Source organism: Pollicipes pollicipes, unplaced genomic scaffold (assembly GCF_011947565.3).
Source record: "Pollicipes pollicipes isolate AB1234 unplaced genomic scaffold, Ppol_2.1 Scaffold_3087;HRSCAF=3621_pilon_pilon_pilon, whole genome shotgun sequence".
Taxonomy (NCBI): domain Eukaryota; kingdom Metazoa; phylum Arthropoda; class Thecostraca; order Pollicipedomorpha; family Pollicipedidae; genus Pollicipes; species Pollicipes pollicipes.
In genome coordinates, this window is record NW_023596225.1 from 42652216 (window position 1) to 42666141 (window position 13926).

The 13926-nt window shown below is 53.0% G+C and overlaps 1 protein-coding gene across 1 annotated transcript; it reads left to right on the forward strand.

Moving 5' to 3' along the window:
* Positions 1-226: 226 nt before the first annotated feature.
* Positions 227-13608, forward strand: LOC119090197 (uncharacterized). The gene is made up of 2 exons (XM_037212986.1): positions 227-819; positions 12835-13608. Exons 1-2 carry the CDS (start codon positions 460-462, stop codon positions 13606-13608), a joined length of 1134 nt encoding a protein of 377 aa, XP_037068881.1. The 5' UTR covers positions 227-459.
* The last annotated feature ends 318 nt before the right edge of the window (positions 13609-13926 follow it).

A 13926-nucleotide genomic window follows, 5' to 3' on the forward strand; every position in this document is an offset into this window, starting at 1 on the left:
GCAATCTATCCAAATAAATGGTGCTGTCCACTGGCGCAAAAGTTGGCTGAACTGCAGCGCGCTGGCCTTGCGCTGTACAAGCAGCCTGACGTCACAGGTTCACCGACGATCAGAAGCTGAAGTAAAAAGCCCGGTCCCGCGCCGGCCCGGCGGCGGCGGCTGCGGCTGCGCCGTGCCGGTGGCGCTCGCTTCGCTCCGTTAGAAGCCTGCCGGAGGCGCCCAAACCCAGACGCGGGCCGGCTGCCGGGAGAGCTGTGCAGAATCGAGCACGTGAACCGGACGCCAGAAACTTCTTTCCTCAGCTAGTTGTCGACAAACATGTTGTCGGGTGGTGTGGTGGCGGCCAGTGACAAATCCCTGTAGTGCCGTAAGGTTGTGCCGCGCCGGGCGCGATCGCAATGTGACCCGACGGGTGGAACGTGGTGTGCTGCGCGAAGCAGGTGATCAGTATTGGGAGTCATGCGTCGGAACACGTCGGTGACCACTCGAATTCACCAACCGCCGGCCCCGCCGTGCTGGTTCCGGACCTTATTCTACGGGTCGTTCTGCTTTTGGGTGGTTTTGCAGGCTGCTACCGAGTACTATACCACCAAGTGTCTTCACACGTATACTCACCTGCCGCTGTTCGAAAATGAGAAGCAAGTGGACTCCGCCTTCCTGAATATAGTAGCAGTCGGACTTTTAACAGTTCTTCTAGTTCTTTCATTCATTTATGGAATATTGGCAATAAGCAAACTTGTGGTGTTAGCAAGTGCGGCCTTCTTAGCAACTCTTCTTATCCTCAACATTCTGGCCGTCGGCATCCTCATGTCCTGCCGGGTAAGTACGCATCGTTTGTCGTTTCTGCAATGGGCACCATATCGGAACGAATCCTTACGCAATACTAAACCTACCTGACTTAACAGTACGTCGTGCGCTACTGTGCGCAACGTTTGGTCTTGCAGTTACCTTTGGTCTTCATAATTCAAATTGATGCTTGTTATCACGCCATTGTATTCAATGCAATGATCCGGCTTATGTTTCAAGTGCCAGAAGTGAATATTTGAGGCATATATATATATATATATATATATATATATATATATATATATATATATATATATAAGACCACATGCATGCAGAAAGATGAAGTGGTAAAATTCACACGGCTACATTCACCATGCTCCTTTTTCATGGTGCAGCAAATGTTTGAAATATCTCATTATGGTGCGGTTGCATGAAACAATTCAAATTTGGAAAGCTTTCTAAAAGGGTTGATGGATATTGTTTCCATTGATTTCTTCAATTCATTTCAATTCACTTTAATGAGCACCAGGGGTGTGCTTTCATATTGTTTAGTTGCCTCAGCCCTCTCAAATGTTACAAGACGGTGGGAATAGGTATAACCCTTTTCCCTGTTCAGCCTCCCAGACTCTTTTGAAAGATCGTGCCCCAGAGTAACACCTTGCTGACACTAAAAAATCAAGGCTGACAGAAGTCTCAGATAAGGTTCTGGTTCACGACGCTGGCATTGACATCATGCCAGACGAGACTGGCTCTTGCTGGATTTCAACTTAATCCTGAGCTATATCTTGGTTTTGCTGGATCTCTACGTGCCCAGGATGTGTCTTTGCTCTTGCTGGATCTCGTGGCACAATGTTAGGCTGGACCTTTGTTTTTGCTGAATCTTTCGACACCATGGCTGGCTAGATTGTGGCTCTTGCTGGTTCTTTTGGCTTCGTATCAGACTAGATATTGGCTCTTGCTGGATCTTTCGGCTTACTAACGGTCTGAACCTTGGTTCTTGCAGGATCTTTCCGCTAAATATATGGCAGGATCCTGGCTCTCGCTGGATATCTGGGCTTAATTAAGACCGGATCCTGTTTCCTGCTGGCTTCCTCGTCCTAATGCCAGACTGGTTCTTGGCTTTTTCTTAGTTCAGGAACTAGGAACCAGGAGCTCGTTTCCATGAAAAAACTTTTTGGAACCAGACAAATGTCTGGTGACGGTCATCTAACAACAGTTGTCATACGACTTTAAGGTCTCGTCCTGCGTTTCTTGAGCGCTGACGGTCCATGTCAAACGCGTAGGAGTGAAATACAAAGCCCATCAACGCCTGGTACTCGAGATTGGCTTGTGCGGCCGGCACTTGTCAGGCATGAGCGCTCTCTGTCGGCCTTAAACTGCTGCAAGCCATGATGCGTGGGCTTGACAAGTCTCAGCCACGCGCGGCCCGTGCGCGGCCAGTTGTGAGTTATATCAGCAAGTAGTCATGACTGGCCCCGACGTTGCATGTGAGGGGGCGGCCTCCTCCCAACTTTGATTTGAATGAACTGCGAAGCATATTTAATGCAGGGACTTGGGTCGACCACGTCCAGGACATGAACCAACCAGGCGTGATGGGGTCGGCCTTATTGTCAGGCACGGCCATGCACGTGCTAGCTTGCGAACCATTACATAGGAGAGGTGGCCACTCGAATAAGCTAACTTACGAAGGGCGTCCAAGTCATGCATAAGCTCTGAGTACGTGAAATAACTTTAAGACTCACCCCTTTTTAAACAAGCACTTATACCCTTCTGGCATCTTCACACTCTTCAGTTACGCATTAATCTCTCCGCACTATTGGGGCGTTCAAACCGATATTTTTTTGTCGGACGCTTGCAATGAAGGAATGAGTGCTTTCCATGGGACGTGGTCCAACAGTCGGCACTTGGCATCACCAGAAAGAGCGTGATTCTGTGCTTGCGCCACACGTTTGTGCGGCCTGTTGCGTCATTCATCACCAGACTGGGCCGACTGATCGGTAGTGTAAGGTTTTGCGTGACGGCCAAACAGCCCATTTCCTGGCGGTTATTGTGACGGTTTCCTGGGCTGCATGGTCCGGTGGCCCAGCCTTCCGCTATACTGCCCGGTCTCCCAGCCCCCCGCGGCATGGTCCAGTGTGAGCGAAGGCCTGAGCCTGCCGCCGGTTCCTGAAGCGGCTCGCAGGCGCGCTCGCCGAGCTCGGGGAACACTGGCTCGCACCTGGCCAGCTGGTTGGACTTGTATTTCCGGCTGGGGATGGGCTCGGTGATCACTGGCTCGCACCCGGCTAGCTGGTGAGACTTGCACACCCGACTGGAGATGGGCTCTTGAGAGGGTCAATGCTTGCTAGAAAGGATATGCAAATCCGATGAAAAGCTGTCATCACCCAGAGCGCAAAAACCGCTGTCCAACATATCGCACACCAAGCATAGGTAAGAGTGAACAATATATGTGTATGATCCGTTACATTTGTTCCGTTGTATAGCGAAACTTAATTGCACTTATTTGGTAAGTGAATCAAGAAACATAATATAGGACTGAGCCATATGGTAAATCACCCAAGGCCACCCGACCTCAATAACAGCATTTGATCTGATGCTAAACAGTGACGGCTGCTAAATGCTCGCGGCTGTTAAGAGGTCTGCCTGGGATGATGCCAGATCAGTGGGGTGTACCTCAGTCATATTTCACATGGAGCTAGTTTGTAACAGTAAGCACCAGCTTACTTCCGCTGGCTGGGCCTCATAGATACCAGACACTAGACAGGCTGCGCTACATCCCGGGAAATTCTGCACCAATACAAAGTAGCATGAACTCAAAGTTATGTAACAGAACATCTCAGATCAAGAGCAGGTTGCCAGCTCAGGTAGGATGTGGTTAAGGAGCTGTTTATTGTGCCGAACGGCGTTTCGTACGACGGCGAAGATCCAAGCAGTTATTACTAACTCCTCGGAGTCATAACAGGGAGTCATTACTAACGACACGCAAATGTAAACGTGTGGAGAGCAACAGCGTGCTGTTAAGGTCAGACGCGACTTGAACTGACCTGAGATGGTAGCAGTTTTATCTTCGCAACACCCTGTCGTGTTCTACCATCATCCCAAGCCGAACTTGTTCCGAAGGTATTATTTGTTTCCCCAGAATGATACGAACAACGCAAAAACAGCTGACGTTAGGTCAATTTCCTCTACCTACGTCACGATTTTAAGACATCCGAACAGCTACAAGCTCTGAGCACACGCACGATGCAAGCGTGATATTGGTCGACCGTAAAAACAGAAAATGGCGGCATATTAAGTTTTTCGAACGTGACCCACTTTGACCAATCACAGGTCAGTAACCCTGTGCTATCACGCAAATATTTTGCATGCTTAAGGTGCAAATAGATGCGCAGGGCCTGGTGCATCCTTGTCCATCCGCTCTGATATCTCTTTTGAGAACCGGACGCGGCTGTTTTTATCCCGGCCGGTCGCCGCCTGAGCGACCGCAGCTTAGAGCGCACGAGGCTGGGGGGGGGGGGGGGGGGGGGGGGAGGGAGGGGCGCTGACGCGCGTCAGTGCGTCGCAAAGCTATCCGGCCCATTAGCGGGCGGCAATTTACCCGATTGGCTATCAGAAGGCTCGATATGAGATCGTTCAACACATGATCGTTTTGGAGGGCATTCGTTCTGCGCTTGAAGAGGTCGATCACACCGAAATAAGTTATATGAATTACTGCGTAGTAGGTTTGCTCTTTATGCTCTACTTCAGTTGCAAAAGTTTGGCCGGAGTATCTATCTTGTGACGGGGGTGAAATTTCACAATATGACAGTGCTTTAGCGCTAATCTCGGAACTGGTGGCACTAAAGGCTATTTCGGTTGGGTAACGTCAGGCATACAAACGTTGGAGAAGCTGCAATGATTGTTTTGGTCTGCATCTGTTGGGGCTGTAAAGGTGTTGCTTAAATTATGTATTTTTTTGTTCCATGTTAATTGACGAAATTTGAGTTTGCATTGCAATATATTATTATTATGTATAATTGTTATATATATATATATATATATATATATATATATATATATATATAATACGTACGCCCCTCTCTCTAGATAGATAAATGCAGTTGTGCGCATATAGACTATTCATAATCTTATAAGATAAAACATTAATTTATTAAAAAGGTTTTGGAATGCTCTGACATTTTAAAAGTGGTCTGAATGAGCGACCACTGATACGTTGCGTTCTATTTTGCGGTGTCCTTGAAGTTAGCCTTTTTAAATGTCATTACGCAGATGTCTGATGTCGAGTGTGGCAATGATGTATCAGTAACGTATCCGGAGTCACAAATCATTGTTCTATGACAAGAGGACTGCAAACATTAACTGGGGCTACTGTCACCGGAAAACACCTTGGTTCTAGCGCTTGGATGTATTGTGTACGTGCGGTACGTGGGAACTGGGTGGATGGAAAGGAAGAGGAGGGTGAACCAGGGGAGCTGAAACTCCCAGCTTTCTAAAAATTTGACATTGGTGCCATGGACATGCAACGCAGATAAACCCAAGCATAGTTATGTAACCCTAAAAAAGAGAGCGCTCCCGCTGTTCACGGTCGCACCACGAGAAGCCATCAGACGTCGGATGTCCTGACGTGGCGTGCGGCGCAGGGACGTGGCTTGGGGACCTGGGAGTATAGCCGTTGGTGTCTTGGCCGGGCAGTGGAGCAATCTCCCCGGCCTTTGCAGCAACAGTGACGGCTTTAGCTTCGGCAGCGTGAGCGGCAGCGCCATTTCCGGTAAAGTGATTGGTTCGTGGAGTAAACGTTCGTCCGTCCACGTGGACTGACTGTCGGGGCCTCATGGCTGGCTTCCACGACAGGCTGCAGTGCTGACGCTGTCAGCGGGTGATAAACAATGGCCCTGCCAGCGATATTTGAGATCATTTTGTTTGGCCCAGCGTGGTGCAATTCCATTGTCCGGGTCTTTCGAAATCGTCCGATTGCTTTGTTCCATAGTTCGCATTTCACTTCATCTAGAATTGTACACAGATGACTGGCCGACAACCGGTTACCCTGATGCGTTTCTGCTCCGAAGCATGCGAACAGGATCGTCAGCGCGAAAACAATAGATGACCTCACGGATATAGATATCTCCTCGATATTGTGTCTCTCCTGCTACGCACTCTTGAATTATTTTCCAAATGCAAAATGTGAGAACTGGGAGCACAGCATGAGGAAGGCTAGCAGACCCTGACTACATCGGCCGTGGCCATGTTTTCCCAACTGTGGCTATTCCCGTCACCACTCGGTCGGTGACCATTGATTCGGATGTTTTGCGATAGCCCTGATGTCGTCACGCGGCCTCTCCTCGCGACGGTGGCCAGGCCCGCACTCTGCCGAACAGCCGTTCTGACACCCAGCAGGGCAAGCATGCAGCACGCTGGCTGTTTGCGGTTTGAGTCGTTTCGAGACCGTCCGGGTGGTTTAGACCAACGAGAAAGCGTGACAAGGAGAGGCAAGGCGTGGGAGGACGCTGAACTCGATCGCCCTTGGCATCAGAACGCGAGCAGGGTCCGCGGCAAACTCTGTGGTGGTGCGAGCGCCCGCCAGCGCCTGGTGGGACTGGAAACCACGAGGCGGTGGCATGCCATGCTCTGCCAAGGTAATTCACGGCTCAGCGCTGTTTTGGTATGTACAGGCTGACGCGGCACCACGCGTCATGAGGATGAGAGGTTAGAAGCGGCGCTGCCGCACATCTGATAATCTAAAGTGACGGTAGGATGATAGTGTGGACAAGCACGCCCCTGATGTGCACAAATGATGCATGAGTCAAAGGACATGTTGGTCTCACTGACTCGCCTCAAAGTAGCAGCGAGCTCGTGGTTGAATTTGGTTCTCTGTGGACAGATTGACACGCATCTGAGGCCTGTTTTCTGAAGTTAGATCTGAGGCTAGAATCTACCCCGCCTTAAGACTTGGGTAGACGGTGTGACATACGCTCCACTAGAGTACTCTAATTTGTACTTGTCTCATATCGTGACAGCGGTGCGCCTAGACCGCGCCCGGACTGCGCCTCGTCGGTGCTGGGGATCGCCATCGACCGCAGCATGTCCTCGGGGGAGCACATATTCAAAGCGGGTCAAAAAGTGCGACGCTATCCTTTTTCTGCGTACAATCCGTCTCCATATCACTCGCGAGACCCGTAAGCCCACAATCCAAGCGCACGTTTTCAATCACATCTTGCACTGGCTCTCAGTTTGGGGCGGGCCTGCCGGATGTCAAATTGGTCGGCGAAAATGGAAAATTTACAGAATTGAAATCGGGCTGGTGTTAGACATGTCGCCGCGTTTGTTTATGTGGGCTTTTGACACTCTTCTTTGGCCGTTTTTACATAACACAATCTTAGGTTACGTACTTCGATGCGCAGAAGTCTACGTTTATGAAATTATTCATAACTATATGCGAACGCAACAGAGCAACAGAGCAGTTGTTCATCTGGCAGCGTGTGAATTCCCGTTCTATCTGCTACCAAAGCGGGATAATTTCTTGTCACTCCAACCCGCGGTTGCCGGTCTTAAGTCACGGTTTCAAGCTGGTCACGGCTGCTCGTTCGTTGCAAGTGGGTCACATTTAGACCTTCCCCAAATAGAAATGGAAACGAGAAACTGCCACAAGATATATTTGCAGGTGACACCTGCTCGTTTGACTTCTGCAGAAAAGCACGGTCGGAATCACCGTCTGCTCAGGTTCGCTTGGGGTGTTACGTATTCACAGCACATTATGGCCCCTTCCGAGCAGCCGTGCTCAGCAATGAGCAACAGCATTGCAGCATAGTTCCCGACGCTGCTCATAATGCCGGGAAGAGCAAATATCTACGGCTCTCACGGGGAAGCCCAGCTTTTACCGCGGAGTCGACGCTCGATGCAGATGAAGTCTGTTTGCCAATAAGAGCGTTAATGACAGTATGAAGCAGGGAAGAGACAAGCTGTGCCCCTCGAACGGCGTTAGCAGGGGCCCGATTGCGCTACGAAACGATGGAAGGACTCTTCGAAACGAGGGCTTCACTGCTGGTTTGATTCGTGTGGGATAACGCGTTGCTTCAGTCTCCACAGCTTCAAATCAAACCTAGTTCGCGACTTTAGCGACAATTTGTCCAAGCCACTGTGACGTCAAGAAAGTCTGCCGGCACGCGTTTCTCCATGGACATGCCACCAGTTATTAAAATGTGTGGCCTTGACATTCTTGGCCAAAATACTCCGACGACAGGATTCTCCGTGGAAAAATTCAGCCGCGAACCAGGATATGTTATTTGAGGTTCCGCTTACTAACTGCCATCTGTGACAAACATCTCCTTTTAATTTCATCACCCGTATTATGGCCCCAGGCTGCTGTGGTTCAAATGGGGCATTCCCCGCGGCTTGCAGGAGGACATGAACACACGGGAGATCGCATCGTTTCGTGGTGAGACTTCCTGTTTGCGGAGGCCATAAGAGCTTTATGAGCTCAAACCTTTTACCGGTAGCAGTAAAGCTCAAACCATAAGGTTTGAGCTTTACTGCTACCGGTAAATATTCCAAGGTAGTTCCTGCTACACCTGCGCATCGGCCGTCAGTGAGCTTCCATTGCAAGCGATGCCGTCAGCGCGGAGAGGGCACAGCAAGCAGTGCTGGTATCCATTGGTTGGAACCGGACGCCAGGAGAGGCGTGAAAGGGTGTGATCTGATAGGAAGATAAGGAGGTGATAAAATGAGAGAGGAGAAAGAGAGAGAGAGAGAGAGAGAGAGAGAGAGAGAGAGAGAGAGAGAGAGAGAGAGAGAGAGAGAGAGAGAGAGAGAGAGAGAGAGAGAGAGAGAGAGAGAGAGAGAGAGAGAGAGGGAGAGAGAGAGAGAAAGACGGGGACCGGGGACCGGCCATGTCACGACCGCGCCGCGCTCGACGCCGGCGCGGTCCTGGAAAGCCAGCAGGCGTTGCCAACAACAACGTCTGGATCCAGACCTTTTAAACAATCATCCTGGTACGTGTCAGTACCTGAGACAGCCCAGACGACTCCTGTCGAGGACTGAAGGCTGGGCCATGGGCCATTGGCGCCAGCTGCAGCCGGGAACTCGGGTGATCGCCGGTCCCTGGGCTCAGCGTAAACATGCAAGAACTTTAAGAGTAAAATGCCGGTAGAAAGGCATTGTGTAGCGCCCATGCATGACGGTAGTTGTAATTCTGGAGCTCGAATTGGTGAGATCAAAAAATTTTCAATCTGCGATGAAGCCGCTGGTAAATTTGGTTTAAGCGATTTGACTGTTGTGATGCAGTACATACGATGCGATCACGTCCATCGTCATCTTGATGTAAAATTCTGATGACGGAACGTTTATTTCTTACAAGTCTAACCCTTAGAGTAAGCGTACTGTTTGATGATTTTAACGCTGAGTTTAAGTATGAGCTGTGGTTGCAACATGCCATCTTGCCTCAGTTTTCGCTTCACGCCTGGAGTACAGGCACCCCGTCCACCTTCATTCACACGTGTGCCATTGAACGCAGCCAAAGTGAGACTGACTCAGGCGGCGCCCGACCTCCGACTCTTTCACGCTTACGCTCCAGGGTGCCCTGAAAGGTATCGAATGTTGTTTATTCAAATGCAATTAAGACGCCTTCACTTTTTTTTGCCGGCGGTCGGAAAATTCCCCCGCGGTCGGCTAACACGCCGACATGATGTTCGTATCATTAATATATATATATATATATATATATATATATATATATATATATATGTACATGAATATATTGACAGCATATCCTCAATTCAGACGATAACTGCTGCGCTGTGGGAACTAAGTGGAGTTAAAGTCATGGTTTCTTGACCCCGTGAATAAGTCTCCGGCTGGTTTTGTTTATGCTCGAGTGCCAGCTGTCCTCGGGCCTGCAATCACCTGGTCGCTCCGAGTGACGCCATACGCGACGAGGTGTTTTTTTTTTTTGTGGCCCTCCCCTGACTTTCATCATTGTCTTGGCCATGACCACCGATCCTCTCGTGGAGGGCAGCCTCTCCGAACAGTGCCATGATCCCTCTATTTGAGGACATCCTCTGGGTCCGTTCCTTGTCCCCTTCATTGAATGATGTAGTTTGAGACCACGCCTTCTCCTTCACCTTTGATGATGGCCTCTGGGTAACAGTGTCTTTCTTTCTCCCCGTGAGGGCATCCTCTGGGGAAGTGCTCTCATCTCTACGGAACGCAGTGATGCTGTTGGACGAAACGATCTGTTTCGTGCCACGAATTTGTACAGCTGTTCAGCCGGGCGTGCCGCCGAATGACGTCAGCGGTGAATGTGGCCCTAGCCGGACGGGAGTCCACTAGGGCGAGAGAGCACAGGGTCCGCGGTCGTTATCGATGCATTGGTGGCTCACAGGCCAGATGCTAAATGATCATCAGCTGCCGAGCTGCAGGAAATGTAAGTTTGCCTTCACTCTATGTCAAGCTCAGAATTAATGTGTAAAATATATTTAGAATTCTAGGAATGCAAGCGTTTGATCACTATCCGGCTTAGAACGCAGCGCATGGTGTGGCTTTTGCTGGACGTCGCTTCTGTGAACCATGTTGCCTTCCGTCCGTTCAATGAGAGGAGCCAAGACACAGACGTGACTCTGAGAAATACGACGGTGTCCGTTTGACCGCACCAAATTTTGCTCGGTCAATGCCTTCATCCAAATGCTGGATTCAGTGGTCACTCAGCGCCGCGGACGTCAGAAGGCTGAGCTTCTCGGTAGTGCTCCAGAAGCGCCGCAGCTGGCGCGCGCTGACGCTCTTCCGCTCAGCTTCAGTCGGCGCTGGTCATGAAGGACGAGCGGGCAACGAGGCGTGCTAGGCTGAGCTGATATGTTTACTTTGATAGCTTAGAAGCGTTGGGTTTGTTTGAGTTGTGAGTCAGAGTCGTGCGAATTTAGTGATGTTTTTGGTGCAACGGTTTATCTACTGCAAGGTCCACCTCCCAGCAGGTGCAAAGGCAGTGGTGAACGGTTACCACCGGCATAAGCATAATCACATGATTTGGTGCACAGTGGAAGAACTACGAAGGACATTTTTAGCCGCAAAGTGGGCTCATTACGCCACACATTTCACGCAGACTATCAAACAGTAAATTATCACGGCACATTTAAAAGCGGCATTAGACCACTGATGCTCTTTTCCAACGCATCGCTATGTATAGCATTCGTCAGAAAATTCAACGAAGAGATCTGTTCTCCTCACCCTCACCCCTCCCTCCACCCTGTCACTGAATCTGCCACTTTTGATATGACTTGAGCCCTGTCAGAAACGTCCCCTCAGCACTCGCCAGCAACCCATTTCCACTCGGCTGACGGCCCCGCGGCCGCCGCCGTCCGCTGTTCTTGGCCCGGCTGCTGGCAGCCATCTGTTGCATTCGAGGCGTGGAGAGCTGAAGCCACGGCAGGCGGCCGTATCCAAACCCGGCTCAGCCCGGGCGTTCGTACGCCGCTGCCGACGTCAGAGGTCAATCGATGGGGCAGCCTCGTCACTCAGGGCCAATCAGGCGCATCCGGACACTGCCGCCAGCCCGCCCGGCGCCGCGGTGACGGCACTGCCCCATCCCGGAGCGGTGACGCGCCCCGCCGCCCGGGAGATCGGTCGCCCCTGCCCGGCCCGGCCCCAGCCAGGCCGGCCGTGCGTAGCGTAGATGTAATTTAGCGGCTCAAACTGACTCGATCGCACCGATTCTATTTCCGCAGCAAGGAATGTGTGCCGATCGGTGCGGTCGGCCCCGGTCGGCGGTCAGGACGCCAGGCCTCGTCCACGAGACCGAGCGCGTGTGGTCGAGGCCTCGCCCACCCACCGGTGGCACGGCCGAGCGCGTGTGGTCAAGGCCTCGTCCACCCACCGGCGGCACGGCCGTGCGCGTGTGGTCGAGGCCTCGTCCACGGCCCCGCTCGGCGGTCCTGGCGCCAGGCCCCGTCCACGTGCCGGCGGCGAGACCGAGCGCGTGCGGTTGAAGCTCGTCCATCCACCGGTGGCACGGCCGAGCGCATGTGGTCGAGGCCTCGTCCACGCGCCGGCGGCCGAGCGCGAGGCCTCGTCCACGGCCCCGCCCGGCGGCCAGGCCCCGTCCACGTGCCGGCGGTGAGACCGAGCGCGTGCGGTCGAGGCTCGTCCACCCACCGGCGGCGTGGCGAGCGCGTGCGGTCCAGTCACGCCCTGCAGCCGTGCCGAGGCATCTCTCTGTGACGTTCACCCGGGAGTGCTCTGGCATGCGGGGTCGGGAAAGCAGCCAACCTCCGATGGAAAGACTGACTTTGGACGTGACGGTCAGAGGGATGTGTACTTCCTCCATTGGTCTTTGCTGGTGACACGATGAGGTGAACGGCCTCAGCGAGGTGTTTTCGGAACACGAACTTTTTCTGTGGGTTCTCAAGACCATGGGCGCGGCCGGCCTCGGTAAGGGGGACATGGTTGACGAAGAACTTAAGGGGGTGGGCACGTATCCCCTGTGTTCAGCTGCCGGTGCCACTACCTATGACTTCAGCATGCTCCCAATGCATCGGCCAGTACTGATCAAGATAATTCCATATAGCTTTGGAAATTCAAGGCCATCACCTAACGGTTTGCTCAAGATCATGTATGAGCAACGGTTATAAATGCAGAGAAAGAAGATACGTATGGATTTTTGTGGAGAGAGGGAGAGAGAAGAAGGAAAGCAAATAATCTCAGCGGATAGCGCAACACGCTTTGACGATGCTCGTCAGGGAGGGATGAACAACTGCATTCGCATCCGTGATGTGGCGAAACAATTCTCGGCATATTTGTTCGCACAAAATTGCGAAATTTTTCATGTCACATACCTGTTTATGTGTAGTTCAGTTTATCTCCAGGATAACAACACCCTTGCGTTCACAGCTTGGCGCTGCTTCATCAGTTGGTTTCTGTTCGAGCCAGCATTTTCCCTGCCCCGCTCTATTCGTTTCTCCTCGACGAGTCACTCGTCTGTCCTAGTGTCATCGTCGCCCGCTGTTCCACCACCCACCCCAGCCCGAGCTTCGTGGGCCTCGGCTGACGTGTCCCCTTGCGTTTCAGTTCACCCTGAAGACGGGACCAGTGCGGAACGGCATGCGCATCATGACCATCTACCACAAGAACGCGTCGGCCAAGCACTGGTACGCCGAGATGGACCAGTGGGCGGCTGTGTTCCCGGGCATCCCGTCGGCGCTGCCGCCGGGCAGCACGCCGGCCGGCGGCGGGCCGCCAGCCGGGCCCACGGCGGCGGCGGTGACGGCCGCCGTGACAGCGGCGGCGGCCGTCTCCTCCAACATGGCGGCGGGCCAGGGTCGCGAGGCCGGTAACGTGACGGTCGCGGCGGCCGCCGGCAACGGCACCCGCCCGCCGGAGACCGGCGCTGTGACCTCCCCGCCGCCGGCGGACGCCACCACGGCCGGACGCCCGTCGCCGGAACAACACGCCTGGAGCGAGGAGTACCGCACAATGCCAACGCTTGGCTTCTACCAGAACGGCGCCTACTGCTGCGGCGTCGAGTCCGTGGCAGACTACGCGACGCACGGCGCCCAGATTCCGCCCTCCTGTCGCTGCAAAGAGACGGAGCGCAGCGACATGACGAGACCGTCTTGCTCGGTCAAGCCTTTCGCGATCGCCGGCGATGAGATGAGCGCGGTGTGGTCGCGCGGCTGCCTCAGGGTCAGGCAGGGGTTCCTGATGGATCTCTTCGCGCTGCGCGACTTCCTGGCCGCCACCGTCGTGTTTCAGTTCCTGGTCATGATGCTGGGCGTCGTGCTCGGCCTCAACATGCCGGACAGCAAGGGAGACGACTCGGACGACGAGGGAGGAGACTACTAGTCGAGGGAGGACACTACCAATCGAACGAGGACACTTCTAGTCGCGTCGGCCAGTAGGTGGACGGCACGGGAACGTAGCCGCTGGCGGCGGCGACGGCGACGTTGACGACGACGACAGCTTGTCAGGGAAGCGTCGAGGTCGACGACGAAAAGGCTCAGGTCGGCGGCTGAGCTGGCGACGGTGACGACGGAGCGACTACTTGCTTGAAAGTGACGCACCGCGGATGATGGGGCCACGCAGCGTCGGCGCTGTTCAAATCGTTGCAGCAGCTGTCGCCAAAGACGGTGATGTATATGTGATGCACTCAGCTGCGGGGAG